This window comes from Armigeres subalbatus, chromosome 2 (assembly GCF_024139115.2).
Source record: "Armigeres subalbatus isolate Guangzhou_Male chromosome 2, GZ_Asu_2, whole genome shotgun sequence".
NCBI classification, from domain to species: domain Eukaryota; kingdom Metazoa; phylum Arthropoda; class Insecta; order Diptera; family Culicidae; genus Armigeres; species Armigeres subalbatus.
The window spans coordinates 347,975,603-348,003,052 of record NC_085140.1 but is presented as its reverse complement, the minus strand read 5'-3'; the positions used below and the strand labels follow the sequence as shown (position 1 = coordinate 348,003,052).

The 27,450-nt window shown below is 41.1% G+C and overlaps 1 protein-coding gene across 13 annotated transcripts in view; it reads left to right on the top strand.

Moving 5' to 3' along the window:
* Positions 1–27,450, top strand: part of LOC134212902 (solute carrier organic anion transporter family member 4A1) — a 312,371-nt gene that overhangs the window by 115,015 nt on the left and 169,906 nt on the right. For 12 of the 13 annotated variants that reach the window (XM_062691218.1, XM_062691219.1, XM_062691216.1 and 9 more), the window contains 3 exons: positions 13,662–14,029; positions 17,268–18,024; positions 18,086–18,856. The exons of the other annotated variant lie outside the window; for it this stretch is intronic. In XM_062691218.1, the coding sequence (XP_062547202.1) occupies positions 13,662–14,029; positions 17,268–18,024; positions 18,086–18,257 (1,297 nt within the window). In that variant the 3' untranslated portion in view covers positions 18,258–18,856. Of the gene's footprint in view, positions 1–13,661; positions 14,030–17,267; positions 18,025–18,085; positions 18,857–27,450 lie in introns of those variants that run through there. 13 annotated transcript variants of the gene reach the window in all.

The window sequence follows — 27,450 nt, the reverse complement described above, 5'->3', positions numbered from 1 at the left end:
ATGTGTGTTGCCGCAGCTCTGGTAGATGGTATGATTACCTCTAAACGTTCGCACCATTGATCCCTTCCAACAAACCTCCTGCAGCGCTACGATGCCGAATCCACGGTCCTTGAGCACATCGGCGAGTATGCGTGTGCTCCCGATGAAGTTGAGAGATTTGCAGTTCCACGAACCGAGTTTCCAATCGCTAGTCCCTTTTCGTCGCAGTGGTCTTCGCCGATGGTTCCGGTCCGTACTCTCTTGTTGATTGTTCGTTGCTTATGATTTTTTAAAGGCTGGCTTGCAGGGCCTGACACCAAACCCCTAAATTTCCGGAGGACCATTCCTCCTTATTTCCGGTGGACCATGGTGCACAGTTTCATAGAGTCCCTCGCTGGCACTCGGACGATGATCAGCCGCCCCTAACATGGAGAACAGACGCTGTTGTGAGCCGATCCTAAAATGGAGAACAGACGCTCAATAAGATTTACACCTCCGGAGAGGAGCAAACCCCCTTCCCTGTCAGCATACGACCATAGTTCCCACCGGGGTTGGTTACCCGATCTTCCCTAAGGTTGCTCGTATCCCGGCCAGCACCGCGAGGAGGTAGGGATAGGAGTTGCTGGGTAAGAGGCTAAGGACCGCGAGATGGGGTCTATTTTATTCCTTCAGGCTCAGAAGTACCAATGGTACGCTTTACCCAGCTTTGCCGTGCGCATCTTACCCAGCACTATGAAGCCGGTTCCCAGCTCGCAGACTTTGATGATTTTCTAAAATTTTAGAAAAGATTATTGAACTCCATGATAGTTAGTTTAAATGAAATAGCGAGGAACTGTTCAAATGATCACTTCTTTAAGATTTCATTACAAAATATATTATGATGATGAATAAAATGTGAATTTTTAAATATTTTGGAATTTTAAATTTGAGCTACCGTTTTATACTCCGAGGAACTTCTTTTTAAGGAAATTTGGAAGCCTAAACAAACTATTTAGGTTTGAAAAAGGTTCTTTGGCGTCTGGAAAGAATCTGTGCTATGTTGAATCGTGAATTAACATAATCCCGAAGCAAATTTAACATATTTAAATCTTTCATTTAGAAATTATTTTTTACTAAAATTCTTAGATTAAGTTCAGCTTCAAAAGTTTTACTCTACATCTTACATCGAGCCTTTAATCTAAAAAAAATATTAAAATTTGTTACTATGATCGCTGTTTTATTTATTTATCATCAGACTAAGGCCGGAGTGGCCTGTGCTGCAAATAAAAGACTTCTCCATTCAGCTCGGTCCATGGCTGCACTTCGCCAACCACGCAGTCTGCGGAGGGTCCGCAAGTCGATCCACCTTGCCCGCTGTGCACCTCGCCTTCTTGTTCCCGTCGGATCGTTGTCGAGAACCATTTCCACCGGATTACTGTCCGACATTCTGGCTACGTGCCCGGCCCACCGCAGTCTTCCAATTTTTGCGGTGTGAACGATGGATGGTTCTCCCAACAGCTGATGCAATTCGTGGTTCATTCGCCTCCTCCACGTACCGTCCGCCATCTGCACCCCACCATAGATGGTACGCAGCACTGTCCTTTCGAAAACTCCAGTGCGCGTTGGTCCTCCACGAGCATCGTCCAGGTCTCGTGTCCGTAGAGGACTACCGGTCTAATTAGCGTTTTGTAGATGGTCAGTTTGGTACGGCGGCGAACTCTATTCGATCGGAGCGTCTTGCGGAGTCCAAAGTACGTACGATTTCCAGCCACTATGCGTCTCCGAATTTCTCTGCTGGTATCGTTATCGGCGGTCACCAGTGAGCCCAAGTACACAAATTCTTCTACCACCTCGATTTCGTCACCACCGATGCAAACTCGCGGTGGGTGGCTCACATTGTCTTCTCTTGAACCTCTGCCTATCATGTACTTCGTCTTCGACGTGTTGATGACTAGTCCAATCCGTTTAGCTTCGCTTTTCAGTCTGATGTAGGCTTCCTCCATCCTCTCAAAGTTACGTGCCATGATATCAATGTCGTCGGCGAAACCAAATAACTGGACGGACTTCGTGAAAATCGTACCACTCGTGTCAATCCCTGCCCTTCGTATTACTCCCTCCAAAGCGATGTTGAATAGCAGACACGAAAGACCATCACCTTGCCGTAACTCTGAACCTTGCCCTGAAACTCGAACTACGCACATCACCCGATCCATCGTCGCCTTGATAAACCGTATCAGTCTATCCGGAAATCCGTTTTCGTGCTTAAGCTGCCATAGCTGGTCCCGATCGATTGTATCATATGCTGCTTTGAAGTCGATGAATAGATAATGTCTGGGCTTATTGTATTCGCGGCATTTCTGCAATATCTGACGTACGGCGAACACCTGATCTGTGGTAGAGCGTTCACCCATAAATCTTGCCTGGTACTGCCCCACGAACTCTCTTGCAATTGGTGTTAGTCGGCGGCATAAAATTTGGGAGAGTACCTTGTAGGCGGCGTTCAGCAATGTGATTGCGCGGTAGTTGCTACAATCCAGCTTATCGCCCTTTTTGTAGATGGGACACACGACACCTTCCATCCACTCCTACGGCAGAACCTCATCCTCCCAAACCTTGGTAATCACCCAGTGCAGCGCTCTAGCCAGTGCCTCACCACCGTGTTAAAACAGCTCTCCTGGTAGTTGGTCAACTCCAGGGGCTTTGTTGTTTTTCAGCCGGCCGATCTCCTCCTGGATTTCCTGGAGATTCGGAGCCGGAAGTCGCATGTCCTGCGCGCGTGCTCCTAGGTTCATTACCATACCGCCACCATTGTCTGCCATATCGCCATTCAGGTGTTCTTCGTAGTGCTGCCGCTACTTTTGGATCTCCTCACGCTCGTTCGAAAGTAGATTCTCGTTTATGTTCTTACACATATCGGGCTGTAGTACGTGTCCTTACGTGAACGGTTCAACTTCTCATAGAACTTTCGTGTGTTATTAGCGCGTTACAGTTCCTCCGTCTCTTCACGGTCTCGATCCTCCTGTTGACGCTTTTTCCTCCGGAAAATCGAGTTTTGTCTGTTCCGCGCCCGTTTGTATCCGTGCCTCGTTCGCCCTCGTGTGGTGTTGCAGCAATCTCGCCCATGCTGCATTCTTCTCCTCAACTAACTGCTCACGTTCGCCGTCATACCAGTCGTTTCTCCGATCCGGTGGCACCGTACCTAGTGTAAAAGTTGCGGTGCTTCCAAATGGAGGATCGAATATCTCTCCAGCAATCTTCAAGGGACACTGCGCTCAGCTGCTTCTCCGTTGGGAGTGCCACTTCCAGCTGCTGCGCGTAGTCTTGTGCTAGTCTACCGTCTTGTAGCCGCCCAATGTTTAGCTGCGGCGGACATCTCCGACACGTGTTGTACACCGTAGAGAGTTTTGAGCGCAGACATACTGCGACGAGGTAGTGGTCGGATTCAATATTTTTTATAATAGTACGTTTATTGGTCGATGTGCTTATTTAAAATTATTTACAATAATTGATTTAAACTTCGACTTCCAGGGTGAAAATTAATGCATCTATATCTATTCTACCATTGCAATTTTCAATGTAGACAATATAATTAACTAACATTTTGAGCAGAGCTATTTTCTTAGTCTGTGATAACCATTCAAGGGATGGTCTCAAAAGTTCATTACAGTCGAACATTCTTTGTCTATTTGTTAAAGCCAACATCCTTCGTTGTAGTTCTCTCCACGCTCCGTCGACTCTGGGGCACAAGAAAAATTTGTGTTGTATGGTTTCACTAACCGCACCACAGTGTATGCAGCTTTCTCCATCTGTTCGTCTCATCCTGAAGAGTAATCGCCGGTGCGGCAGTTTTTGGTTTACCCACATATACAGCGTGCTTTTCTGTGATGACAGAAATCGTCGGTTTGCAATGTTCATCCAAACACGAGACCAGTTACAATTTGGATGGTCTATTTCCACCTTCGGTTTGTCTGTACGTTGCACAAAGAAACTATGGATAAGATCCACAGAGGGGTGCAGGCGGACTTGGAGTGGGAGGAGCGGTATATTGCTGATAATTAATTTTAGGCAGGGAAGATCTGATAGGAGATTTGTTTGACGAGGAATGGCTTGATGAATGATGGAACGGTAATAGGGAAGAGAATCAAGTTCGCTAATATGCCTGTTAATAAGCAAAGCTTTAGATTTGAAGAGGGGTAGGTGCAACTTCATTCCCCATCCTCTCTGTTCCGTGCTAGTTGATGCATTGGGATGGTCGCTGGAGTTCCACGAAAGAGATACCGCCGCGTACGTTCGTGATGTCGGAGAAGAATTTACCGTCGATTAGAACGTGGTCGATTTGGTTTTCCGTTTCTTGGTAAGGTGATCTTCATATGGCCTTGTAGATATTCTTAAGGGAGAGGAAAGTGCTTCGGAGTTTGGACTATCATTCCGTGAGAGGTGGCAAAGTTTATGCATCGTTGGCCGTTATCATTCGATATGGTATGCAGACTGTCCGTTCAGATCACCGGTCTGTAACTTTCCTCCCTACCTACCTGAGCGTTCATGTCACCGATGACGATTTTGACGTCCCGCAGTGGGCATCCATCGTATGTCTGCTCCAGCTGCGCATAGAACGCTTCTTTCTCGTCGTCGGATCTCCCTTCGTGTGGGCAGTGCACGTTGATGATGCTATAGTTGAAGAAACGGCCTTTTATCCTCAGCTTGCACATCCTTGCGTTGATTGGCTGCCACCCAATCACGCGTTGGCGCATCTTTCCCAGCACTATGAAGCCGGTTCCCAGCTCGTTGGTGGTGCCACAGCTTTGGTAGAAGGTAGCCGCTCGATGCCCGCTTTTCCACACTTTCTGTCCTGTCCAGCAGATTTCCTGCAGCGCTACGACATCGAAGTTGCGGGGATGTAATTCATCGTAGATTATCCTGTCGCAACCTGCGAAGACTAGCGACTTGCAGTTCCATGTTCCAAGCTTCCAATCGTGATCCTTTATTCGTCGCCTAGGTCGTTGCCGATTGTATCGAGTCGTATTATCTTCTATGTCGTTCGTAATGGTTGGTTTCAAAGGCGGCTTATTGGGCCTGCGCAATCCTCCTGTCTCTGTTTAGCGTCCCACCTAACACCAGGACTTGGGCTTGTGCGCTTGAGCGGCACACGATCGCTTTGGCGGAGCCTACTTGCGGATACATGCAGAAGTTTAACAGGGCCCACTGTCAAACCCCACCACATCCTAGGCAAGCGCCACAACTCGCAGATGGCCTGGGGAGGGATCGTCAAGCCCTTGGACATAGTCCCTGCTGCCCCTATATGATCGCTGTTTATTTGTCCATTAATGTTCATAATATATTTTATGATTTGGCAATAATATTTCTAGAAACAGTATTTTTTTCTAAACGGCAATAATTTTTCAATTTTTAAAAGTTTTTCTAACTAACAGAAGATTCTATTTTAGATTTATGACCTTTGCGAGTCGAAATAATTTTATTTCTAGCAATTATTACATGATTTTCAATCATAAAAAGTCATTTTCACATACAGAGGCTGTAGGAAAAAGTTCGAAGTCATACAAAACAATGTTCCCCACAATGTGTAGAACTTGTTGCGAAATTGTTGTTTAAATTAAAAACATAGTTCTTGTTGGAGATAAGGAACCCCCCTCAAAGACAAAACAATACTGAAGTTCCCTCTGCTCCACGGCAGGCTGATAATTCTTCCAGCAACTTCAGCTATCTTTATTTATTCAACGTGGCTATACAATACATCAATAACAATCTTCTATAATCTACTCAAGAGTGTCCCACACATCGTTGTTGTTAGACCATTCTAAATCTTATTCATCAAGTTCTCACTTGCGACTAAACTCGTTTGCAATTTTAAAGGAGCTTTGAGTTTTCCATGCATAATCCCTTCGTTTCACTCATTTACCGAAAAATCCATCGAGGATAAAATACTAAAAATCCTGGGGTGAGTTATTTGGATATTTCAAATCATACAAGATGATTCAAATCGTACATTAGTTTTGAGATCTTGAGTTTTTCTTGACACTAACTGAAAGTCACTATTTGGTCACATTTTCTGCAAATGTAGGTCACTATTTGGTCTCTTTTTTCGACAACGTTGGTCACTAAAGTCACTATTTTGAGCAGCATTGATCGCTACCTGCCCTGCCATTAGCCCGTCAGATGACTTTTAAAAGCTGGCAAAGGAATTGAACGCAAAGAACTTGGACGATGGCAATTTTCCTTGATTCCAAAAGTTTCTGGACTAGTGTGGTACAGAGGTGGGGACTTAAGTCGAGGCTTCATTCGCGTGATGTCAAGGCTAGTGTTCAATTACTATTCACTAAACGCACTCACCAGCACTTCCCCGCTTAAAACCAACAATTGCTTTCTCTTTTTTGATCCATCCAGTTCAGTGGATCTCGTCACTCATTTGGCTCCACTCTCAATAGACTTCGGTGGAAACAGTGGAATCATAAACAGCAAACAGCTGCCATAAACAGACAGCAACGCGGTTTAGCCTTACCCGTGCGGTAAGATGCGCGGCTACAAAGCAAGACCATGCTGAAGGTGGCTGGGTTCGATTCCCGGTATAGTCTAGGAAATTTTCGGGTTGGGAATTTTCTCGACTTCCCTGGGCATAAAAGTATCATCGTGTTAACTTCATGATATATTAATGCAAAAATGGTAACTTGGCTTAGAAACCTTACACCTTACAGGCGGCAATGTCCTAGCGGGGGATGTAATGCCAATAATAATAAGAAGAATAAGTACGGGTTTCAACGCTCCCGACGCATCTACCTCAATGAGGTCCACGATTTTTGGGAGAGGTTGATGCCGTGAGGATAACGAACAAGCCGATTCCGATTCATAGCCAGCGCAGTTATGACACTCCATGTGGATGTGCCGCGGCATCTCCAAATGTAAGCTATTTACGCCGTAGTATTGCCCTCCGCAGGGCTACGAAAAGATGAGACGACATCTAGACAGAAGCGTCCAACATAGCTCTAGTCATAACTCACAAGTTTCAATACTTACGCTTCCATGGGTTTGCCGATGATAATTGACCGCCATTTAGGCTCAAGACTCCTTCCTAATGTCTTGAAAATTAATGACTGTATCACTTGTTTGTAATAGTGATGCAATTGGTACAGAAAAGTGCAGCAGCGATAAATAAATTTTGTTCACAACTGGGGTGGATGGAAATGGGGTGTTAAAAATATGCCAACTATGTTGCCAGACGAATTATTTATTTTATATCATAACACATGTTCACGGTGTATCAAATATATGGGTATTTATCGGTTTAAAAAATTTTATACACCACTTGGAATATAATAGAAGCTTACATAACATGTTTAAATATTTAATTTTGGTTTTTTTGTTCAATCCGACAAACAGCAATAATTTTTTGTCAAATAAATAAATCTGGCAACGGTGAAGAGATGATTTTTTTCTTGTGTATGCACATCTTTGTTTGCGTGTTGACTGGCATATACGTTTTATTATCCAGATTGAATGAAGTTGCATCGCGTAGATTTTGTACTCCCCATTTCACTTATTGCTCTAGTGAATTTGAGTCTTCCACATTTTATTGCATTCACAATACGGTCGTCAAATTTGTCTCTCACTTAGATTTTTGGAAAGCTTTTTTTGACAGTTTTTGAACGTTAAGTGAATTAATTGGCAGTCAAGATTGAAGAAAAATGTGAAACTCAGTTAGTGAATATGTTTTAGGAGTGATAAAATCAAAGAAACAGTGGGAAAAAGATCAAGTGAAAAATCAAGAGAGTGTGTATGTGTTTGATCCGAAAGTTCGAACGTTAGTATGCGTTCGATGAATATACGAATATCGGCCTAGGAAAAACGCAGTTTTCAGGGTGTCCGTAAATAGCCTCAAAATATTGAATTTAGTTCAAAACTTTATTAGTATTAGTGCGGATTCGAATAAAATCATCGTCATTATCTGATTGATTACGGTTTTAAGAGCCTTAAGGGGGAACAAAGAATGGCATCAAACCACTACATAAATTCGTATTTATTGAATGAGTTTTTGTGGTATGTCTTGGTGTTGCACTACCACAATCACATATTTTCGAAGGACGGAAAGAGACAGACGACACACCACCGGTGGTAAATCATTCGGAAAGCTCTTTTCATCGCCCAATTTTTTCTGAGCCTTAAGGGTTGAGTGAGGTCTGCCTAGAATGTGGTGAGGTTTGATAGTGGGCTCTGTTGAACTGTTAAAATGCTACTTACCACACGGAAACAAATGCATATTCATGGACATAAAAAGGCATTTTTTTGCTTGCCATTTTATGTGACGTTTATTTTAATCATGTTTTTGCTTCTCAGAAACTAAAACTAATTGGTCGACCAATGCGGAAAATCTCCGGTATCTGTGAACCAATCTAAAATAAATAGAAATAACTAGAAGAGTTTCTGCGCTCGATGACCCCAGTTTCATCAATATTGGATTGTTTTAAGGAAAGTTTTGCGTCAAGTGCTGATTAGAACTTGACTGAATTTTGCCTATTGCCTAAGTAACAATACCTGTCCCGACAGTAGTTTTTGTTCTCCAAAGTTTGGCCAACAGTCCTCACTCAGCCCCAGTCTCAGGATTCCGAGCTCGATGCGCCAATCCACGCTGGCGAATTGTGCCAGCTTACCTAGCTGAGCTAACGCTAAAACATTTAATGTTCCAATTCGTGTCATGCTGAAAGTCGTCGCCGGTCAATCAGTCCTCGAGTTTTCTTTGTTGGTTTCTCGAACGGTTTGTTAAGGCGACACGGGAAGCACTAACAATCATCAAATCGTCATCATTTTCATCATTGAATGCTTAACTTTTTTTCTACAACAAATATGATTTTGAAAAAGTATCACCGGCGCGTGCTTACTCGCAATCTACATGCTGATACATTTACAGTTACATTAAACAACTGAAAACCGAAATACAACGCTCTAAAGTTGCGAGGTGATAATGCTAGAAAGAGACGAAAGATAGGAAAAATAACACAGTGTTTAGTGCCTCCCCGAGTCACCTTGAGATTTGGGAGCAGCAGGTTGTTGGCAAAGTTCTCTTTTCACCGGGATGGGGCTACCATCTTAGATACAGTTTCTACACGGGTATAAATCTATTCCACGAAATGAGAAAATGATTCATGATTTCATGAATCCATCGTGTTTTCATGTTACAAAAAATAAACCATGAATATGACTCATGATTTAATGATTTATTTTCAAGTAACGTATCCAATGCGCTACGATTTGGTTGTTGGGACTGAAAATTTAAAAAAAAGGTCCAAACCCACAGGGCTCGAGCTCGAGTCCACTAGGTGAGAGTCCGGCATGCTAATTCTCAGCCGTTCATGCTTCTTGTAAACGGAGTGTTCGAAGTATAATTGGTTATGCATTTTGTCGACTGATGGGAGTGCGGGACTGATGGGAGTGAATAATATTCTTGGAATCATGAATTATAATCATGATTTAATGAACAAGTATATTCGCGATTTCTTGATTTTATATTCATTACCATCTTTTAACATACCGGAACATCTTCGGTGCCCGTGGAACTATTCGAGATCTACGTTAAGGACCCTCTTTAGCCGTGCGGTAAGACGCGCGGCTGCAAAGCAAGACCATGCTGAGGGTGGCTGGGTTCGATTCCCGTTGCCGGTCTAGGCAATTTTCGGATTGGAAATTGTCTCGACTTCCCTGGGCATAAAAGTATCATCGTGCTAGCCTCATGATATACGAATGCAAAAATGGTAGCCTGGCTTAGAAACCTCGCAGTTAATAACTGTGGAAGTGCTTAATGAACACTAAGCTGCGAGGCGGCTCTGTCCAGTGTGGGGATGTAATGCCAATAAGAAGAAGAAGAAGAAGAAGAAGAAGAAGTTAAGGACAGAAAACTAGAAGAGTTTCTGCGTCCGATAATACGCTTTTTTTTCATAAAAATCTGACTGTTTTATGCAAAGCTATGCTGATTAGAATTTTGACTGAATTTTGCCTGTTTCAACGTTTTTGTCTAACCTCTGTATATTCCGGTATTCGAGGGAACAACGCTCCCGGAATTGATGAGTTCTTTTCCTCTTTAGCGCTCAGGCATAAGCGGCGCTCATCAAGTGGGATCCAATTAATGAGAGAATATTCATTGCCAGATTCAGAACACGGATTAGGAACATCACAATAACCCAATGCACAATGGTCCGATTCAGTTATTTAGCAGGAAAAAACTATTTTCCTCCGTTTTCGTTCTATTTAGACACTTGGTGTCTTCAGTGAAGTTGTTGTTCGGACAAAAAGTTAGATAGGGTGGTCCTTATCGTTTCTCAAAACTGAAATTAAACTTTTTATTTTGGGTTTTTTGTGGATGACCTTCTCAGCAAACTTGCAGTAAACATTATTTGATGCAACTTTGCCGAAGATACCTTGTGTCTAGCACATAAATTGAGTTCAGTAAATGAAATTTTCAATTTTAACCTAGGGTGGCCCCAAAAATCAGTTTTTCTATTCTAACTTTTTTGTTTTGAGTTTTACGATAATGCGGTCCATAAGAAATGAGGAGCAAGTGATGGTACATATTTTGCTGAACACATCATGTTTATAAGTCTTACCATTTAAAAAGTTATATGCAATTTATACCAAAAACTATGCAATATCAAAATGCTTATATCTCATGGAGATGGTTCGATTAATTTTTTTTGAAGGTGTTATCTGAAAGGGCACATATATAGTAACTTTTACTGCAAAAATTACGGGAACGTATTTTTTTAAACTAAATAAATCGACTTTGAAAATTTCTTCGAAAAAAATTAAATTTACTAGTATTTCACTATATATTAAAATTTTGAGTATATTACCTTCGGCAAAAGTTCAAATTTAAACTAAAAATACATATCCGATTATTATTATTTAATCAGACTAAGGCCGAAGTGGCCTGTGCAGTATACAAGAGTATTCTCCATTCGGCTCGGTCCATGGCTACACGTCGCCAGCCACGCAGTCTACGGAGTCATCTTCCACCTGATCGATCCACCTTGCCCGCTGCGCACCTCGCCTTCTTGTGCCCGTCGGATCGTTGTCGAGAACCATTTTCACCGGGTTACTGTCTGACATTCTGGCTACGTGCCCGGCCCACCGCAGTCGTCCGATTTTCGCGGTGTGAACGATGGATGGTTCTCCCAGCAGCTCATGCAACTCGTGGTTCATTCGCCTCCTCCACATACCGTCCGCCATCTGCACCACACCATAGATGGTACGCAGCACTTTCCTTTCGAAAAATCCGATACAAAACTTTTATTAACAATGTAAAATAAAAACCCTAATTGATCCACCTTGTAATAATATTGCCATTCCTGTTCAGAAAAAAAATGATACAGAATGACTCGACTCGACTATTTATAATGAACTTTTGCCGAAGGTAATTTACTCATAATTTTAATATATAGTGAAATACTAGTAAATTTGGTTTCCGCAAGAAAAAGATTCGGTTGATGTATATATTTTGCATATGTACTAGAAGAAAAAAGTTTAAGTGATCTAGAGTTTGAGATTTAAGAGTTTGGTGACTTTTACTCAAGTGTATTCTTGTAGTGTATTTGAGCGTGCGAAATCGTTTGTGTAGTTTGAATACGGGGATGTATTTGGTGAAAATATGTATGAATGTGTGATAATACCAGAAAAATATGGATAAAAAAAATTGCTCGGAATCGCGCTGGAAGAGTAGTGATTTTTTTCGTGGACACTAGTTGTGGTCTTCTCTTCCTCAGTTCATTTATCCGGAATTGGATCCATTTGGGGATATTGTTTCAATATGTTTTAAATATGATTCCGAAACTAAATGCGTGCTGGAAATCTGGAAGTTTGTTTATAGATCCATTATCCAATTGATAATGGATCATAACAGGCGGGGCTTCTTGCAAGTGAAAGTGACCTCGGACTGGACGTAATTTACCAGGCAGTCTGAAATGGGTCACTGGAGCTGCAGTAGAGCTAACACCTTCTAACTCCCGGGCTAAAGCTGACTTTATTAAAGACAGCTTTCTTCCATAATACCACTGCCGGACAGTGGGGGTTAGATTGAAGATACATACATATACATATAGTGAAATACTAGTAAATTTAATTTTTTTCGAAGAAATTTTCAAAGTCGATTTATTCAATTTAAAAAAAAAAACGTTCCCGTATTTTTTGCAGTAAAAGTTACTATATATGTGCCCTTTCAGATAACACCTTCGAAAAAAATTAATCGAACCATCTCCATGAGATATAAGCATTTTGAGATTGCACAGTTTTTTGGTATAAATTGCATATCACTTTTAAATGGTAAGACTTAAAAACATGATTTGTTCAGCAAAAATATGCACCATCACTTGCTCTTCATTTCTTCTGAAGACCGCATTCTCGTAAAACTCAACAAAAAAGTTAGAATAGAAAAACTGATTTTTTTGGGGCCACCCTAGGTTAAAATCGAAAATTTCATTTACTGAACTCAATTTATGTGCTAGACACAAGGTGTCTTCGGCAAAGTTGCATCAAATAATTTTTACTGCAAGTTTGCTGAAGAGGTCATCCACAAAAATTCCGAAATAAAAAAGTTTAATTTCAGTTTTGAGAAACGATAAGGATCACCCTATCGAACTTATGAACAACTTCACTGAAGACACCAATTGTCTAAATAGAACGAAAACGGAGGAAAATAGTTTTTTCCTGCTAAATACCTGAATCGGACCATTGTGCAATGTTATGTGCCGACCGATGTTGCCGAGTTACAGGACAAGGAGAATTTCTAAAGTGAACTGACATGAAGATCTACATGGGCACTTTCAAGGCAAAGATCGGATCCACAATACGGACTATGAGCGTGTCATGGGACGTCATGGTCTTGGAGAAATGACATTGCATAATATCACTCATACTTGGGTTGCTGTCCAATTTTCTTTGCCAATATGAAGCATACTAGGCTTTACCAACGGCGCCGATCAAGCTCGTCAATACGAATATTTTGAGCAAATTGATTTATTCTCAACATGGCTCTGTATCGTGGTCCGTTCTTGTGTTTTCAGTGAGGTGTAGGCACTCGTATGTATCGTTTACTATCCTTTTACACTTATTTTATAGTCCACTATTTATGACGCATGATGATCCTCTATTCAACTTTTGGCCGAACAGTGTAAAGGCGCAGTTTTTTACGATGCCAAAGCAAAAGCGAACAATTTCAAATCAGTAATCCGTTTGTAATCCTGTATGGGAAAGTGGATTTCGATGAATGGGCTCCATTGTGGGCACTCGCTTGGCCTGTGTGGTGTGCTCAATACGGTAGGTCAGCATCAACCTCCAGAGAATCCGCGGTGTGAATTGGTCAATTGTCGTTCGGACGGATTTCGGTTGCAAGCAAATACCACCAGAAGTATGATTATACAGTTTTTACGCCACTACGAAATAAAAAAGCTGTGGAATCCTCGCAATGTTCAATCCAGACTGAGCTCAACGAAACAAACAAACAACTCGCTAGGAATTCCATCAAAACAGCTTTTGTCCTCGAAGGTAGTTGGGGTCGTTGCTACAGTGACGCAGTGATTCTGTATCCACAACCCTTAAATTGCCATTTACAAGGATTCATCTCGTCTGCATACACAATGCTTGCACACCTGTTCAACTATTCCATTTATTAACTGTTCGTTCTTGCTCGTTCTTTTTTTTTCCTCCAGGCTGGGACTGACGCCGCACAGCAAGGTATGGGTCGGTGCCTGGTGGATAGGATTCGTTTTTATGGCTGCCTTCTGTTTGCTGCTAGCGATACCGATACTGGCCTACCCCCGCGCCCTGCCCGGCTCGGAAAAGTTGGAAAAAGTTTCCGAAGCGCACCGGGGTGACACCGACAAGCAGAAGCAGCCATTTACCAAAATCAAGGAAATCCCCAAAGCGCTGGCGGCGCTACTCAAGAATCCAACGTTCTTCTTCCTGAACCTGGCCGGCGCTTCGGAGGGGCTGGTCATATCGGGCTTTGCGGTGTTTCTGCCGAAGCTAATCGAGAACCAATTTAGTGTGACCGCTGTGTGGTCGGCGTTGCTGATGGGTGAGTAGAAAGTATAAATAAATAAATGAACCGTTTGTTTGAGAAACTGCATATGTAACATTTTTGGCCAAAATGAGATTTTTATATATTCTGAATCCTCGTCCAAAAATACATTTTTTTTTTGTTGCGGAATATATAAGGAAAATTTCGTTTGTTTGAGAAACTACATATGTCCACGTACTTTGAAGAGCAATTGTGGAGTACTGCTTACATTTTTTGCACTGAAAGTGCCCCAGTATAGAAGAAATCGAAAGATTCGATGCAAATTTATAAAAAAAACAGTTTTTTGTTGTTTTCTCGAAATAGTGTAAAATGGACTTATGCATTTTCTCAAACAAATGATTCAAATATGAGTATTTAATTTTTCTCCTTTCTTGAGGTACAGATTTCATTGAAAGTATTTTTATAGCTTGACCCTATTATAATTATGTTACTATCGATTACTGATTTCGATAGTACAATTAGTTCAATATTCGATAGTGGATTGTGAAGGGTGTATCACTATTGAATTCATCTAGCAGGTATATCAGGCAAGTAGTATAATCATAATTTGACAACAATTTGCAAAAGGATGATGTCAAATACTACAAGTGCTGGAAAAATCAAGTTTTGCAACGAGTTGTACATACTATTTTTTGCGAGAATGAAAAAAATGGTCTCTATATGATGAATCGGGAGATCCACATAAGGCTGAACACGGAAGGGTGAAAAATTAAAAATCATACATAAGGCTGAAATAACAAAAGACTCGAAAGGCTGAAAATCCGTAAGAAACAGCTTTGAATGGAAAAAAATAACATTTGACGTAAATGGGGGCACAAAGGGAAATAAACCGAACTCTTCTTGCCACTTCTAGCTTTCTTTTCTTTCTTTTCCCATCTTCCATCTTCCTTCTTTTTTTACCCTTCTTCATTCTTTTTTCTTTTTTCTTCTTTATTCCTACTTCCTTTTTCTTTGTTCTTTCTTCCATCTCCCTTCTTTCGTCTTCTTCTTACCTATCTTCTTCTTTTTTCCTTCTTCTTTCTTTATTCATTCTTCTTCCTTCTTCATTTTTTATTTCTCTTTCTTTCTTATTTTTAGTTAATCTTTCTTCTTCCTTGTTTCTTCTATTGCTTCTTTGTACCTTCTCTCATCTTCCTTCCCCCTTTTTAAGCTTTATTTATGTGTTTTTTAATCTACAGATTAAGTTCATTGCCGCTCTTCTTTATTTTACCTTCTTCCTTCTTCTTTCTTCCTTCTATCTTCTTCTTCTTTCTCTTACATCTTATTTCTTTCTTCTTACTCCTTTCTTCCTTTTTCCTTCTTTCCACCTTCTTCTTTCTTCATTCCTTCATCCTTCTAACTTCTTCTCTCTTTCTTTTTCCTTCTTCCTTTTTATTTGTTCCATGTTCCTTCATAGGTCTTTCTTCTTCCCTCTTTCTTCCTGTTTTTTTCTTCCTTCATCCTTTTTCTTTCTTCTTTTTTCCTTATATGTTTTCCTTCTTCCTTGTTCGTAATTTCTTTTTTCTTTTTCCTTCTTCCATCTTCCAACTACCGTCTTCATTTTTCTTTGTTACTTCTTCCTTCTTTCTTCCGATTTCGTTTCGATTTCCGCCCCGGCAGTGGCGTAGCCAGAAAATTGCTTCGGAGAAAGGGGGGGTTTTCGGAACATTTTTTTTCGAAAAAAAAATCTTCTTGAAATTTTGTCTCTGGGGGGAGTTTTATGTCCAAATCCACCCCCGTGGCTACACCACTGCGCCCCGGTAAGAAGACAACTTTTCGTAAAGCGAAAAGTTCTCCACTGGGTGTTGTGTGAATGTCATGTCCGTTATCTCATGATAGATGTTAAGTGTTCAGTCTGTGCGACCTCTGGTCGAAGACGGTGATTCTGTCTTTTTGTTTTTTCTTCCTAATTACTTTTTCCAACTTCGTTTCTTCCTTCTTCCATCTTACTTCTTTCTTTCTTCTCTGTTCCTCCTTCCTTTTTTTAGCTTACTTATTCTTTCCTTTAACTTTTTTCGTTCTTTTTTCCTTCTTTCTTCTTATATCATTTATCTTTTTTTCCGTTTTCTTTCTTTCTAATTTCTGCCTCGTTCTAACTTCTTTCTTCTTCCTTATTTCTCCTTCTCTTTCCTTCTTCCCTGTTTTCATCATTCTTCTTCCTGATCCCTTCTTCAGTTTTCCTCCTTCATCCGTCTTTCTTCTTCATTCTTTCTTCCTCCTATTTCTATTTTTATTTTTTATTAGTTCTTTATGTTTTAGCCTTTTGAGTTCAAACTTATGCGTATTTAGCCTTAAGTGTTTCAGCTTTACGTAGAACACCAGATAAATCGGAACCAAGATGGTCTAGTCAATCATCGGTTAAATGGTTGCAGAAAACGATAAATTTTCTTGTTATCAAGCTACATTACACAGTTCCACAACTTATGGGCTAATTTAGGGAAATGTAGTCATATAACTGATGTTATATTGATGGTTTTCCATTATACCAGCCTAATGAGTGTTATTTTATAAATTTTATGCAACGTTTTTGAGTACTATAATGGACATTAGGGCCCTCCTTAGCCGTGCGATAAGACGCGCGGCTACAAAGCAAGACCATGCTGAGGGTGGCTGGGTTCGATTCCCGGTGCCGGTCTAGGCAATTTTCGGATTGGCAATTGTCTCGACTTCCCTGGGCATAAAAGTATCATCGTGCTAGCCTCATGATATACGAATGCAAAAATGGTAACCTGGCTTAGAAACCTCGCAGTTAATAACTGTGGAAGTGCTTAATGAACACTAAGCTGCGAGGCGGCTCTGTCGCAGCGTGGAGATGCAATGTCAATAAGAAGAAGAAGAAGAAGAAGAAAAATAATGGACATTAAAGCACTCATTTCTGTAATACAATCAAAATCAGGTATGATGAATCCAAGTCTCGTCTCCTACGACGTCGACCCCACCTATCAGTTTTGCAGATAAAGCTGTGCAAAGTGTAATGAACGATTCAGTAATGGGGACGCATGATCGTTTATCACTTTTCAAAACATACCATAGAGAACAACATAGTACCTAATCAATGCTTTGATTCTTGATGATGAACATTTTCGAACAAACTCGAACGCCAATTAGTTCTATTTGATAGTTAAGATTGTATCTTATTATATGGATTTTAGTAAAAATCGATTGTATCGATAAAGAATTCTGTAATATTTTTAGAAAATTATTGTATCTACAGAAAATATCTTCTAATGAACTCTTACTAAATTTCATTCTACAGGTATCATAACGGTCCCCGCCGGTGGGGGAGGAACCTTTCTTGGCGGATACCTCGTCAAAAAATTGAATCTGTCCTGCTCGGGGATCATTCGGTTTTGCCTGTTTGCCACCGTGCTTGCTGCCCTCTTTACCGTCTGCTTCTTCCTTTCTTGCCCGAATCTCACCTTTGCCGGTGTGACCGCTTCGTATTTTCCGCGGGACAATCTTCTCACACCGAATGCCCGTTCAACGGAATTGGTCTCCTTACCAAGAACACTCGTCAATGCATGCAACAGCAAGTGCACCTGTAGCAAAATGAACTACGAACCCATATGCGGTGCCGACGGAGTCATGTACTATTCCCCTTGCTATGCGGGATGTTCCGAAGAGACGAACCTGGAGAACGCCAAAGTGTATAAAGATTGTACATGTATCAACGCCACATTCGGCTCCAACGAACCGTACCGAAATCACGAAGCGGTGAACACCATGTGCGAATCGGAATGCAACCACCTGTGGATATTCGTGGTGTTGTGCTTCCTGGTGATGTTCTTCACTTTCCTGGCAACGATGCCGGCCCTCTCCGCCACGCTGCGCTGCGTTCACGATGACCAACGTTCTTTTGCATTGGGAATTCAATGGATAAAAGTGCGGATATTGGGTACCATTCCAGCGCCGATGATATTCGGGCGACTAATTGACGAAACATGCATCTTGTGGCAGGAATCGTGCGATGACCATGGGGCTTGCCTGGTGTACGATAATGCTTTCATGAGCAAGTGAGTTAATGATTGGTTTTAATTCCTAAAATTTTGTCTAACATTCATTTTACTTCCTTAGGTACATGTTACTACTTGCACTGATAGGAAAGGCTTGTTCTATCCTGTTCTTCTTTGGTGCTTGGTTCTACTATATCCCACCGAAGGCGATGGCGAACGGTGAAGAGGACTTCAGCAGTGACAAGAAGCAACAGGTTAACGGAGATGCTGCGCACCACGTGGAAAAATACTGAACGACAGAAATGAACCGACGTTATTTGCTCTTGCCTCCCCTCATGACCAACAGGGGAGGTAATAATGAAGACTATTAGCCAAAAAGATGAAAAGAGGAAAACCCAGCTCAGATACCAATCATTCCAAACATTCACTAGCCATTGTAGGGAAACAACGATTTCTTGAAAGCATTTTACAATTTTATACCGAACAAACGCCAAACTATAACGAACAAGTCATTTTAGAATGTGTAAGGCATGTTAGAGCGAACAGTAAGTATTACAACAGCTAGATTTTAGGTGAGCTTTATGGAATTTTTGTTGACATTATTGTTTTTTGCTTGTAAATTTCTGCCGTGTTATTTAACATAGACTGAGAGCTCTAATTAGTTTATAATGCGTTACTCAAAAAACTTAAGACTCAATTTAGTGTGGTAATAAATGTGTTGTGAACTGTAGAAGGTTTTTCTTTTATTTAAGTTTAATTGGTCATAAACACATTCTGGTTTAAACAGGTATTACTAAACTATGAATCTTCATTAAATATACTATGTATGTGTACTCATGATAATAAAATTGGAACAATAAATTCGATGTCAGTAGAGTTACCAGTGATTGTACATTATATGACATTTTTTCTGATGTATAGAATGAAAGAAAATTGGGAAACCTCGACTCGATGGCAGTTTGTATAATCCACTTGGTCAGCTCGATTCGAGTTGACCTTGTGACCTTGGCCGTTTTGACCTTCTCCAATGATGCCAACTATTGGAAGAGCAGGGAAAAGTACTCTTACCCGAGCAGGAACGACGACCTCGGTAACAGAAATTGGTATGATTTAGCCTTGCATGAGAGGTAAAATACCCAAAAATGATACCAAAAACTTATATGCAGAATACTTGAGGCATACCATGCATAGGTATTTTTATACCAAACGAATAATAATTGGTTATGCATTGGGTATTGACATTCAATTTAATAACTGAGTTCGTTATGGCTTAAGTATTGTGCATATTAGTTTTTGGTATTATTCCTTTGGTATTTTACCTCTTATGCAGGGGTAGTTCATAACAGAGTATGGTAACAATAACAGAATTAAGTATTATTGAGCCAATTTCTCCTACTCGGGTAGTTAAGAGTTAAAGAGGCAAATAACTTCAATCCGGAGATGGCTAGTTCGATTCTCGGTCCGGTCCAGCGTGGCATATTGCATCCATTGTACTTGCTGCGCAGGATACATACTCAAGCATTGGCGGGCATAGAAAGCAATCAATTAATAACTGTGGAAATGGTTATAGAACAATAAGTTGAAAAGCAGGCCATGTTTCAGTTGGAATGTAGAACCAGCCACGCAGTCCACGGAGGGTCCGCAAGTTATCTTCCACCTGATCGATCCAGCTTTCCCGCTGCGCACCACGCCGTCTTGTGCCCGTCGGATCGTTGTCGAGAACCATTTTCACCGGGATACTGTCCGACATTCTGGCTACGTGCCGGCCCACAGCAGCCGTCCGATTTTCACAGTGTAAATTGGACGGACTTATTGAAAATTGTACCACTCGTGTTAATCCCTGCTCTTCGTATTACCCCTTCCAAAGCGATGATGAATAGCAGACACGAAAAACCATCACCTTGCCATAACCCTCTGCACATTTCAAAGGGACTCGAGACTGCCCTTGAAAATCGAACTACGCACACCACCCGATCCATCGTCGCTTTAATCAACCGTATCAGTTTATCCGGAAATCCGTGTTCGTGCATTAGCTGCCATAGCTGGTCCCGATCGTTTGTATCCTATGTGGCTTTGACGTCGATGAATAGATGATGTATGGGCACGTTGTATTCGCGACATTTCTGCAGTACTTGGTGTGGTAACCAAACTAAAATTTGAAACCAGCCGAAACAACGAATTGAATCGGCCGAACTAAAAACTATGCTGAGTGGAAACCATCGGGTAGTGCGATGTTCTTCACAGCGATCGCCTAGCAGAGCATCGGAGAGGAGATCTCCTTCATATCTCCAGTGATGACCATCGATGACCGTTGACTACTACGATGATTGGCGATCTCTCGTTTCTTTCTTCATATTCGCCACGATGGAGCAACGGTTGAACACTCTTCTGGACACTAAACCATGGAGCAGCGAAAACGAGGGTTGACCAGGGATGTAGTCTGAGGGGTCAAGCTCATCACTGAGTCTGGTGAGTCTCCAAGTTGCACTCCCGGAATTGATCAAGGATCATCCGCAGGCTAAACATCTGATCCGTCGTTCGGCCCTCACGAAAACCTGCCTGGTATTCGCCGACGAAGGCGAGTTCAGAAGGGTTATCCCTCTGTAATTGGCACGCTCTAGTCTGTGCCCTGTCTTATAGATTGGGCATATGAGGCCATCCAACCAGCCGGCAGACAGTGCTTCATCCTCCCATACTGTCTGGATGATATGGTGAACCGATTGATACAGCTGTTCACTTCCGTGTTTGAGAAGCTCGACAGGGATCTCGTCCTTCCCAGCAGTTTTATTGTTTCTCAGCTCGTTTAGAGCCTTCTTTACCTCGTCTAGCGTTGGTGGTTCCACAGCTTGACCGTCGCCGAAGTGCTCCTTCCACCTGGCTGCTACCATAGTCTTGTCTGTCGGCAAATGCCCCTCTCGGTCATTACACATGGCGGGCACTGGCTCAGGCTTATATGCCGCGCGCCATTGACAGTTGCGTAAAACCTCCGCATATCGTTACTATCCATGTTCTCCTGCGCTTCAGCTATCACACTCTCTTCGTGTTGCTCTTTTTCTGCGGTGGATTCGTTTCTCTTTTGCCCTTGTTACACTGTACTGCTCTCTGTTGGAACGAGAACGAGCCACTAGCATTCGTCTCCTAGCAGCATTTTTCTCGTCCGTCGCTCGCTGGCACTCCTCATCAAACCAACCATTTCGTTGGCGTCGATGTGCAGTGCCTAACACTTCCTGACCAGTTGTAGTCACAGCTTCGTGGATATTTCTAGACCAACATTTGAAAAGGGCGTAACAGCCAAAATTTATTCCTTCTGATTCTTTGTCTACATATATAGCTATATATGGACGAAGAATCAGAGGGAATTAATTTTGGCTGTTACGCCTTTTCAAATGTTGGTCTAGATTTTTCCACAATCTTTTCTTTTGTTTCGTGAATTTGATGTTGATGTTGAAAAGTCGCACTCGATTTTTTGCAACTACACGGGCATCTAAAGGATCTTACATCTATAATATCCGAGAAATGCCGTCCGTCGATCAGCACGTGGTCTTTCTGTGAGCAAGTGTCTCAAATCTGATGTTGTGTGTTTGCGGATATTCTTACATGTGCAGTTGGTACTGCTGATTGACATCCCTCTAGCAGCAGCAAAGGTCACACGTCGCAGACCATTATCGTTGGTAGCGGAATGAAGACTTTCCGTACCAACGACAGGGCGGAAGAGACTTTCTCTTCCCATCTGCGCATTTGAATTCTCGATGACAATCTTTACATCGTGTGTTGGGCACTCTCCGTAGGTCTTATCAAGGCTCTTATAGAACTCATCCTTCACGTCATCAGGCTTATCGTTCGTTGGGGCATAGATGCTGATCAGGCTATAGTTGAAGATATAGAAGGTATAGAATTTGCCCTTCATTCAACATGCAAATGCGGTTGCTTTTCGGCTTCCACCGGATAACACGCTTTATCTGCTTCCCGGTCACCATGAAACCAACTCACGTTCTGCTTTGTCACTGCCGCTATAGTAGATGTGGTACTGGAATGAAGTGACAGCTATGAGAGTACCACATCTACTATAGCGGGGGGTTCACTGCTGTAAAACATTACGGTTTCAGATGTATTTTGGTGGCAAGAGGAGCGAACAACAACTAAATTAACACAAACCACGCACAATGGGTATCAAACTGAATGTTTTTATAATACCTTTACTAATATTCGCAGCTTGAACCACTCGTATTAGAAAACTTAATACGAGTGGTCCAAGCTGCGAACATTAGTAAAGGTTAAAGAAAAATGATATTTACAGATTTTCTCTCTCAATCAACCATGACCCCTTATAGCCGATTGCAGATGTCGTTGGGAAAGCGAAATATCGATCCAAAATAAAACGAATCAATTTGACATATTGATAAGGAAATTTAGTTACCCTAGATTACTTATTTATTTGTTTATTTGTTTATTTATTAAAATAATTCAACTGACAATGAATGTCTAAATGAATATTAGTTAAACTAATTGGTTACGGTCAGCGGTACGGAAAAAGTCTAGTAACCGATGACGAAACACGTCAACTGATGAATTAAAGTCAAAAATATCGAAGAATTCGTTGAAGCGGCGACTGATGAATCGAATTGGTTCGTGTAGTGCATAGTTGCTAGTCTGTGGTTCTAGAAGCAAAAATAGACGTTGACGAAGAGGTCTTTCAGGTGCATATAGATTTAACTGCGACAGTAGTGCTGGACAATCGATGTGACCCGTGAGCAGCTTCCCAGCAAACGCAGCTTGAGCGGCAATCCGTCTAAACTCTAGTGGTTCGATGCTAATCAACCGGCACCGCTCCTCGTACGGCGGCAAGTTCGCCGGATCACGCCACCTTAGGGATCGAAGAGCGTATCTTAGAAACTTCCGTTGAACGGCTTCGATCCTAGCGATCCATGTGGTCTGGAAAGGGCACCAAACAACAGCGGATGATTCCAGTATTGATCGCACAAGGGAACAGTACAGTGATCTAAAGCATAACGGATCATGGAATTCACTGGCAATTTTGAAAACCGATTTGACGATTAGCTCGGGCTACAATGTCATCGTAGTGAGGTCTGTAGGTAAGTCCGCTATCCAGGATAACGCCAAGATCCTTAATGTGCTGAACGCGAGTGAGCGATCGTCCAGACAGGACATAGTCGAAGATGATTGGTGCGTTTTTCCGGTGATATGAAATGATGTTGCATTTTTCAATACTTAAGTCCATATGGAGCCATGGTTAAAATCACATTGCTCTGCGAAAAAGAACTTGTACAACTAATATTTTGCTAAGGCGACCTAATAAATGTTTGGCAAATTGAATCATCCATGGAACGTTGAAAAAATGATTTATTCTGAAAAATCACTTTTATACTTTATTCTGAATCATTAATTATATATTCAAGGTTTGGAATAAAAAAAAAGCTGAAGTTTCCTTTCCGATTCAGTATATCAGTATTATGTCCGACGATAGGAATAAACTCGTTGGTTTTAGTGTACGGAGTCTCTTATTATTTTTCTGATGAAAGTTTTCTGAAATCGTTGATTATTCTTCCAGAACTTGCGGAAAAGACTCTGTTGATTCAGTCCGAGAAAAAAGAACGACTAGAATGCACTCGTTTTATAATGAACCGCGGGTTTGGGTTGACCTACAAAATTTTGGGAAGTTAGAAGAGCCAGAGCTGGAAGTCCTAACTTAGTTGTTGGCCTGTTCATCATTCTCGTAGTGAGTTTAGTTTCACTCGTTTATTTTTTCTGATCTCGATCGCCAATTTCGTTGCATTTCCATTCCATTCGAGCACACTGGGGAGTAATATGCATCGAATGCCTTATTCAAATTTAAAACGTAAAATTTGTATTCTAGAAAAACGAACAATTATCCTGCTGGTCGGTTCACTAGGTAGAAGTAGTTATAACTATTCGTAGTGGACGTATTGAAAAACGATGCGACGACGTCTAGTAAATTGAGTTAATGTTTGAAATCAGTTTCGAAAAAAAGATTAAAGAGATAAATTATTGCAAGTTATTGATGCCTTTGATGAGACCCCTAATTTAAACCTTAATAAATTTGGCTTGATTTTACTATATTATCAAACAGTCAAAAAGCACGAACCAAGTAAAAGTTAGGGATAGACAAGTAACATTATCACTTGTTGAAATCTTTAGTTTAAGAGACATTCCAGTTCAAAATTATTAATGTTTGATTTTTTCCCGTTTAAATAGAGTTTTTCACTGTAAATAATGTTTGATTTCCTGGAAAATAAACTCGGAATTAAAACTTGTCTTCAACATATCAAAACATCTTGGAAGCATCTTTACAAACAATGACTCGTAACAATAGGTTAATACAATTAAAGAACAATAAAAATGTAAGTGATCGCAGACTCAAATCGAAACGTCAAACTTGGGTACCCAGGGATCAAATGTAGTACTAGAATTGGTCCCTTGAATGAGCTCCACAGTTACGTCTTAATTAGTCTTTGGTTTAAGTGCTCCATGGTTATAGGTTTGGTTCACAATAAATCGCACCTAACAGAATCTGGTCGATTACGATGAGGAAAAGTGATGGAATACATCCTTGCCTCACACCTGCTACGATCCGGATGGGATCGGACAATACCTCGTGGTGCAGCACTCTACACGTGAAGAGCTCAAACATTTTGTCGATGAGGCCGATGATTTTCTCAGGAACCTCCTAGCGTCTCCTAATTTAGACGATCGACCAACTTTTTCATAGTCAATTAACAACCAAATAAAGAAACTCTTGGTATTCTTTGATTTACGATACGAAACTTGACAATATGCGGCATGTAATCCGACCTGCTGCCGCCGTAGAGTCGCATCGATCTTGCGGGCTAGGATAACTTTGTATAGGATTTGGCGAAGGTACACAGCAACATTATGCGTCGCCTGTTATCGCATACAGTCCGGTCACTCATTTTGAAGACTTTCCCTTGGATATTCTGCATCCAATCAACCGGAAAAAATTGCGCTGTGCCAGATTTTACGAAATAAATGATGCAGTAGGTTGAGTGGATGTCATAGGATCAGCTTTGAGCATCTCAGCTGATGTGCGGTCGACCCCTGGGGCATTGTTTGATTTCATGCTTTGGATGGCCGTTCGAATCTCTAGCAGATCAAGCTGAAGTGGTCGCCCGATCAAGAATGCATAACAAAATTTTAACAAGGGGAGTTATTTATTTCAAAAAAATAATGTAACAAAATGTGTTATAAAATTGGCTGGTTAGTTGTTAAAATAACAAAAATTATATCAAAATTCCCTCTAGCCGTAACATAATTATATCAGAGGTTGTTACCTTCATTTCAACATTATAACGACCGTTGATATGATTATGAGGTGCAAAAATCTACTTTCATGGTAATTGCCTACATCACGTATAAAAATGTGGTACCCTACAACGCCGGATTTCCATCCATAATGTAGGCAATTAACTTTGTACTAGCTATTAACATCGAGCATTGATTCAAGTTATACTGGAGGTGATTACCTTCGCTTTTTTCCAATATCAAAAAATGTAGGCAATTATTTTGTGTAAATATACATAACTAATGTTGTTATAATTTTGATATGAAATAAAACTGGCCGAAGACACATTTTTATCGAATTATCTAATTATAACACACGTTGTTTTAAATAACAACCATTGATAGAATTGAGTTATAATTTTGTTATGTATTCCTGATCGGGCGTGGCCTGACTGGTACTTGAAAATGTTGTTCGAAGAGCACGAGCCAGCGTTTTAGCTGGTCAGTTGGGTCGATTAGTAGCTGATCAGTCGCGGCTTTCATAGGCATCATCGTTGCATTCATCTTCGCTATGCTTAAGCGTCGTGCGATATCGTAGAAGAGGCGAATGTCCTCGGTTACTGCAGCTCTCTCTCCTTCGTCGGCTGCAGAGTCCGCTCACCCACGCTCAATGGCCCCGCCCCGTCGACATGAGCGTATCACTTCCTTCTCCAGAGCTGAGTATCGTTGACAGGCTAAGACTCTCCCTGGTGTTGTTTATCGCGGCCTTAGCTTTTCTTCCCTCCTCTATTTTCCTCCAGGTCTCATCGGTGATCCATCGTTATCTCTGGATGCGCAGTTCACCCAGATTATTCTTATTGGTGGTGATGGAGGAGTTCTTGATCGCGGTATATTGGTCTTCAACGCTGCCACATTCCGGAATATGCAATTCTCTCCTCCTGCTGACGAATCCGCGCAATGCGCTGACGTATTTCACTGATGAGGAGGTGATTATCAGACGCGATATCGGCACTACGACAATGGTGAAGATTTTTATTTACTGCAGGTCGATTTGAATTTCTGTAATCCCAGCACGGAAACCCACGCGACCTAGGAAACGGTCGATAGGGGAAGAGCGATCCTCCGGTCGCCATGTCGTTATTATTTACCAAAGAATTCTGCGAGCAGCTCTCCGTTTTCTTCAAGACCCAGAAGTCCCATGATGCACACATGGTTCGAGTTGTCGGATCCGATCTTCACATTGAAGTTGCTCATATAGATTTTAATGTTACCTTTTGGAATTCTATCAACGACGGCATTGAGTTGGCTGTAGAAGTTCTCTTTGTCTTGCAGATCGGTAGCATCGGTATGGTTAAAAAATATGACCCATTTACGTTCAAGTATGAGCGAAATGTTACTTGCAGAATAATTGAAATGAATATATATTTCCGCAAGGCACAACAGAAGCTCCATTTTCTTTGCATTGTGGGCAATACCAGCGTAAAGAAAATTACTCTACTTGTCGGCTGCATACTGTCGTAGAATTAGGAAACGGAATTATTTTTAGACCGTTACTTGCCCTATCTATTTGCACAGACTCCATATCACTTATTAGCTAATAGTTTACAAAACTAGAAGTGCCCTGTGATTAGTTAAGTGTGAGTAAAAGGGAGTAGAACAATTCTTGCAATTAGTGAGTGGAAATGCACAACATAACTAAAAACAGAAGTCATTTCAATATTTCTTATTTGTTTAAATTGCGATGCAGAACATTAAAAATAAGGTCAATATTGATGATCACAAAAAATGTGATCATTATTAAGTCAACTACGTTCCTAAGAAAAATAATTAATCGAGCTGCTCCATTATTAGATCTGGGTAATGTTAGACAAGAAATTTACGATAACATCGTCCAGAAAATCCTAAGAAGACTTTTGAGAATTTTAGGCGTACATATGTTCAAACTCTTTATGTTTTTAACTATTCAATATCTTTATATCTAAAAGCTCCAAACATAATTTTTAGAATTACAAAAAAAAAAACTTAAAACATCTGAATAAAGTTTATCTTCTCTGAGTTGAACACTCTCCAACTTAGCCGATTTTTTAAGGTGACTAACAGTTAATAATAATAAGTTAATAACTGTTACTGTTAGCTGCTTTATGCACATAGATAATAAAAACATGTTACTGGTATCGATGAGTAAGAGAAGACAGTCGTATGTTTTAA